The sequence below is a fragment of the Hibiscus syriacus genome, unplaced genomic scaffold, assembly GCF_006381635.1.
Source record: "Hibiscus syriacus cultivar Baekdansim isolate YM2019G1 unplaced genomic scaffold, ASM638163v2 tig00111582_pilon, whole genome shotgun sequence".
Lineage (NCBI taxonomy): Eukaryota > Viridiplantae > Streptophyta > Magnoliopsida > Malvales > Malvaceae > Hibiscus > Hibiscus syriacus.
Genome location: NW_024063126.1, coordinates 12,010,449 through 12,016,448, shown reverse-complemented (window position 1 = coordinate 12,016,448; position 6,000 = coordinate 12,010,449). Strand labels below are relative to the sequence as shown.

The 6,000-nt window shown below is 39.1% G+C and overlaps 1 protein-coding gene across 1 annotated transcript; it reads left to right on the top strand.

Moving 5' to 3' along the window:
• Positions 1–2,970: 2,970 nt before the first annotated feature.
• LOC120165359 (glucan endo-1,3-beta-glucosidase 2-like) lies at positions 2,971–4,600 on the top strand. Its single transcript, XM_039174900.1, has 3 exons — positions 2,971–4,262; positions 4,349–4,376; positions 4,445–4,600. Exons 1-3 carry the CDS (start codon positions 2,981–2,983, stop codon positions 4,554–4,556), a joined length of 1,422 nt encoding a protein of 473 aa, XP_039030831.1. The 5' UTR covers positions 2,971–2,980; the 3' UTR covers positions 4,557–4,600.
• The last annotated feature ends 1,400 nt before the right edge of the window (positions 4,601–6,000 follow it).

Sequence of the window (6,000 nt, the reverse complement as noted above, 5' to 3'; positions counted from 1 at the left end):
CCAATGATTCAACAGTGACCAGTGTGAAAGAACTTGGATTAGCAACTCAAGATTTTCAAAATGCCCCAATGGAGGATTAAAGCTCAAAATTAGCATCCAAACCTTTCCCTACTAACCGAAAATAGTAATCATACTCACCAAGAATCAAGCATCTCAATAACCAGCCCACAAACACCAATTAGGATTTTTTATCACAACAAAAAAGTAAACCATTTGAATGAAACCTTGCACCAAACACCACCAGATCATGAATCCTCTTCTCTAAAATAAATTCTCAACAAGATCAATATAGAATAAAACAACTAATTGGAAACCTTACAAATGACCAATAATAACCGAGTGCTTAATGCAATAATTGCTAGGCGCAAGACCGCATGCTACCAACAATAATAGAAACTCAGCATTCACCATTACAAAATAAGCATTGTACTCTAATATTCTAGGAACTAGATCCAAACAAAGAAGGACCCAAAAGTTGAAGCTATTGTTCAAACGTAACCTAATCTAATATAGATCAACAACACCACCATTGTTAAACTTTTAGCACTAGTATGAACTGAGCCACCAGTATCCATTGAATCGTAATATGCAATCACAAGAGAAGAGAAAAAAATACCGATGATGAAGCAACCGATAATAGACAGTGGCCAATGAAAATGGAATAAGCCTTCGATCATATCTGGAACAAAACTTCAACCAGATCAAAATCCATAACGAATAAAAGAAAATCGACGTTGAATCAATCGCAAAGAAAACAATTGTTAACGTAACAACATATGAAACCAACAAAGCAGAAGATAGATGGTAACGAATAACCAATTGTTAAGGAAGAAGGAAGTTGGACGCCGAACGGAAAGAGCGATGATAAAATTTGCGATGGTTGAGGATGCGTCGGAGGAAACCTCGTTGTGACTGAGGAACCTAAAAAAGAACAGAACAACAATAGTAGAAGAAATACAACATCATATTAGAGACGACGAGTGGCAAAAGAAATAACAATAATCGTAGATGAAGAAAGTGGTGGAGACGATAATTGTGACGGAAGCAACGGCGTCAGGGTCTTTGGCGAATGATACCATGTGAAAAAACAACCATGGTGGCCAAATATAAAGAACAGTCGGTGACTGGAGTGTGTGATAAGTGATGAGCAGTTGAGTGCTTACTAGGGATTTGTTAAGATGAATATTGAAAGAAGAAAAAGGAAATTGCAATAGATGAGTTAAAGCCTACTTACAACTATTGGGTTTATATAACCCAAATCCATAACCAACTAATAACAAATCTAACTAATTAACTAATTACAATTGACTCAATCTTATACTCTAACATTCACCCTGCTTCTTCAAGTTCTTGATCTTCTTTGTAGTTGATTCTTGAAAAAGAGATACAGAAAAAGTGTTGCAATGAGTTGCTGGTTCTCAACCAAGAAATGAAAAAAGATGGTTCTTGATAAAGAAATAGACTTTCTCTTCATTCACCATTCTGTCTTTCTTTCTTCACTCTTTCATCTAAATTTCCTTAAAATATCTCTTCCTTTTACTTAGGTGATTCATCGAGAATCGAAAGTGCTATGTTTCATTTCGTTCTATTTTATTCACCTTTCTTTTCTTTCTCTTTCTTTCATTTGAAACTTTTTCATGAATAAAAATTGTTCTTCTTCTCACTTATTCGGACTTTCTTTTTAGTGAAAGCAAGGTGGTTAAACTACAAGCTCCTGGGTGCAATATGAAGCCTCTCTTGGGCCAAAAAAAAAACCCTATTTTGTCTGGTTAAAGAAGGCAAGGCTGTTAAACTCTTAACCCTCCCCAGAGATTTTCTATCATGAACACTTAGCTGTGAAGCTTTCAAGTCTCATGTTACCTTGTGATAGAAGCAATAGACCATGAAGAAACTAAAACAAAGAGTATTTGAGCAAACAAACAAGAAATGCAAATCAAGAAATGAAAAACCCAAATCAATAACTAGCAGCAATCACTGAAACCAATGATTCAACAGTGACCAGTGTGAAAGAACTTGGATCAGCAACTCAAGACTTTCAAAATGCCCCAATAGAGGATTAATGCTTAAAATCAGCATCCAAACCTTGCCCTACTAACCGAGAATAGTAATCATACTCACCAAGAATCAAGCATCTTAATAACTAGCCCACAAACACCAATTAGGATTTTTTTTATCACAACAAAATATTCAACCATTTGAATGCAACCTTGCACCAAACACCACCAGATCATAAATCCTCTTCTCTAAAATAAATTCTCAACAAGATCAATATAGAATCAAACAACTAATTGGAAACCTTACAAATGACCAATAATAACCGAGTGCTTAATTCAACAATTGCTAGGCTCAGGACCTCAGGCTACCATCAATAACAGAAACTCAGATTTCACCATTAACCAAAGAAGCATTGTACTCTAATATTCCAAGAACCAGTTCCAAACAAAGAAGGACCAAAAGCGCTAGTATGAACTGAGCCACCAGTATCTATTGAATCGCAACATGCAATCACAAGAGAAGAGCAAAAAAATATCGATGATAAAGCAACAATTAGTAGACAGTGGCCAATGAAAATGGAACAAGCCTTCGATCATATCTGGAACAAAACTTCAACCAGATAAAAATCCATAACGAATGGAAGAAAATCGACGTTGAATCAATCGCAAAGGAAGCAATTGTTGACGTAACATCATATGAAATCAACGAAGCGGAAGATAGATGGCTAACGAATAACCAATTGTCAAGGAAGAAGAAAGTTGGTCGGCGAACGGAAAGAGCGATGACAAAATTCGCAGTGGTTGAGGATGCATGATTTGGCAAAGGAAGCATCGGAGGAAAGCTCATTGTGATTGAGGAACCCAATAAAAGAACGGAATAACAATAGTAGAAGAAAGACGACATCATATTAGAGACGACGAGTGGCGAAAGAAACAACAACAATAGTATAAAAAAATATACGAGAATTAATGTGTTGAAATTTTGAATGTGGAGATGTTTTGATGTTGTTGCAGATCCATACATTGGTGTGAATATAGGAACAGACCTATCAGACATGCCACACCCAACACAAGTAGTTGCTCTTCTTAAAGCGCAGCAAATCCGACATGTTAGGCTCTACAATGCCGACCAAGGCATGCTTGTTGCTCTTGCCAACACCGGCATTCGGGTTATGGTCTCTATCCCCAACGAGCAACTACTCGGCAACGGCCAATCGAATTCGACGGCGGCTAATTGGGTCACCCGGAACATTGTAGCACATTATCCTGCAACCGATATTACAGCAGTTTGTATTGGTTCTGAAGTTTTGACTACTCTCCCGAACGCAGGGCCTGTCCTGGTTAACGCCATTAAGTTTGTTCACTCGGCCCTTGTTGCATCGAATTTAGATAAGAAAATCAAAGTTTCATCGCCCCTTTTGTCCACCGTAATCCTCGATTCATTCCTGCCTTCGCAAGCCTTCTTCAACCGCTCGTGGAATCCGGTTTTGGTCCCTATGCTCGATTTCTTGCAGTCTACAGGCTCATTTCTCATGCTTAACATGTATCCTTACTATGACTATATGCAATCAAATGGTGCGATTCCGCTAGACTATGCGCTTTTCAAGCCTCTTACTTCGAACAAGGAAGCTGTTGATTCAAACACGCTTGTCCACTATACCAATGTCTTTGATGCAATGGTTGTTGCCACATACTTTGCCATGGATTTTCTGAACTTCGCTAACATTCCTGTTATAGTGATTGAAAACGGCTGGCCATCGAAAGATGATTCGAATGAGCCAGATGCAACGATGGAGAATGCCAACACTTACAACAGCAACTTGATCCGCCACGTGATGAATAAAACTGGAACTCCTGCGCACCCTGGGATTGCTGTTAGTACTTACATCTATGAGCTCTACAATGAGGACATGAAACCAGGGCCAATTTCAGAGAAGAATTGGGGATTGTTCGAGGCGAATGGTGACCCTATTTGTATATTACACTTGACGGGGTCCGGATCGCTGCTAGCAAATGATACTACTAACCAGACTTATTGTACTGCAAAGGATGGTGCTGATCAGAAGCTGTTGCAGGCTGCGCTAGATTGGGCTTGTGGACCTGGAAAGGTGGATTGCTCGCCGTTGTTACAAGGAAAACCATGTTATGAGCCGGATAACGTGATCGCACATGCAACATATGCATTCATCACGTACTATCACCAAATGGGGAAGACTTCCGATGTGTGCGACTTCAACGGTGTTGCAGATATTACAACAACAGATCCAAGTAATAAATTGAAAGCTTGTGCTTACTTTGTCAATGCACCAGTTTTTCATTGGAAGAAAAAGTAACATAACCTTTGCTTGTTGCAGGTCATGGTTCTTGTACTTTTCCGGGAAGGTAACAGTTTGCCTTTGCTTAAGAGTTTTTATTTGTTGCATAAATTTAACTATGTTGACAACTTAAATCCTTGGCAGGAATGGTACCATGGTAAACATTACGGCGCCATCGATGAATTCCGTTACTTCCGATTCATCCGGTCCGAGTTTTTACGGCAGGGGAGGTTTCACTGGCATTTAAGTGTTAATCAAAGTCATGCTATGGAGTGCAATATTCTTCTGTGTTTTTTGGGAGTAGAGTTGGAGAGTTTTCCCCCCTGAGTTTTAGATGGTAGTGTTGGTGGCTTATTCAATTGTGTACAAAGTAAAACGGAGAAACCAGATTCGGGTTATTCCGAATTCGAAGTATGCTGATTGTCCCGGTTACATTTGATCAAAAATTGAATGTTGCACTCATTGAACGTTTCAATTTACCATAACATTTTTCATAAAACAGTACATTCTTTGTGCAACATGTTTTCGTTCTGGTTCCGGAATGGTGCAGCCTCGTCTGAACATTGTTCGCGGAACTAGTTAGTGTGGCTCTGTTGGAAGGGAAGGAGCCATTGCAGAAGCTGATAAGGAGTCGAAAAGCTTCTGAGACAGCACTTTATTTGCAGCGTCTGATGGATGGAAAGCATCCCAAAATACATAATCCTTGCTTTCCTTGCACAACTTGGAGTTCAGCAAGCATAAACCGTCAATGCTTGTACCGACATTGCAACATGACATGTTCGCAACCTTAAAACCGGAACGAAAATCGCAATTTGTATACTCTTAACTTATCAAAAACGGCGATGGAGAAGGCAAAAGGAGAAATCATGACAATCCATATGTACCATAGGCCTTGGGGTTTAGGGCCGGAGCTAGGACGTTGGAGGTCCTGTGTAAATTCTTAAAAAGAGACCTTTAGTAAAAATTGCAAAGCTTGAATGCAGTATATATAAAATAATTTGTGATATTACTAATTCAAATCCTAATAGTGTAGGATATGGAGATCATGAAAATGAGCTCATTTCTCGTAAAGTGGAGTTAAACAAAAAAAAAATGAGATTTTTATTATAATAAATCTATTTTTTTTTGGGCCCTTACTGTTTCGGAGCCCTGTTCGGTCCACTCAAGTTGTACATGTCCCAGCCCCGCCTCTGTTGGGGTTGTTGATCAAATCCAGAACGGCCGGTTATGTATCAGTGAACATCATCTGTGCATTCGGGACGCGTTTATTTAGTGTAGGCTTTAGCTTTAGCACCTTGGGATTGAACTCCATCACCCATTCATTCACTTTCTTCAAGCATTGCCCCGTTTTCGATTTCACTATCTGAGAAGGAATGCAGCCTAATGGCCCTAGTCCATGGTACAGTATCTTCCGTGCTCTGAGCTCGTAAAGCCTCTGTCATTCATGGCCATTGTCGGTTATGACAAATTCGTCGTGCGTATACTGTTGTCCATATGCTAGAAAATGCATCTGGTGGGGTTGGGGGGGGGGAGAGAATACTTCGTGCATGCATAATTTCGGTGCCTACTTTCATGGGCAACCCATTGGTAATAAAAATCACTTTTTTTGTTGAATGCATTCTTTATAAACTCTTTTTACTACTAATTTTTCAAATAAGTAAAAGCTTGATTTTTGGCCATAATTTATGAAA

Excerpts from the sequence above, each read along its gene's own strand:
- LOC120165359 (XM_039174900.1), top strand. The coding sequence starts at position 2,981 with ATGTGGAGATGTTTTGATGTTGTTGCAGATCCATACATTGGTGTGAAT. Across the intron at positions 4,263-4,348 it reads TATTACAACAACAGATCCAA|GTCATGGTTCTTGTACTTTT; the intron begins GTAATAAATTGA and ends TGCTTGTTGCAG. Across the intron at positions 4,377-4,444 it reads TCTTGTACTTTTCCGGGAAG|CCTTGGCAGGAATGGTACCA; the intron begins GTAACAGTTTGC and ends GACAACTTAAAT.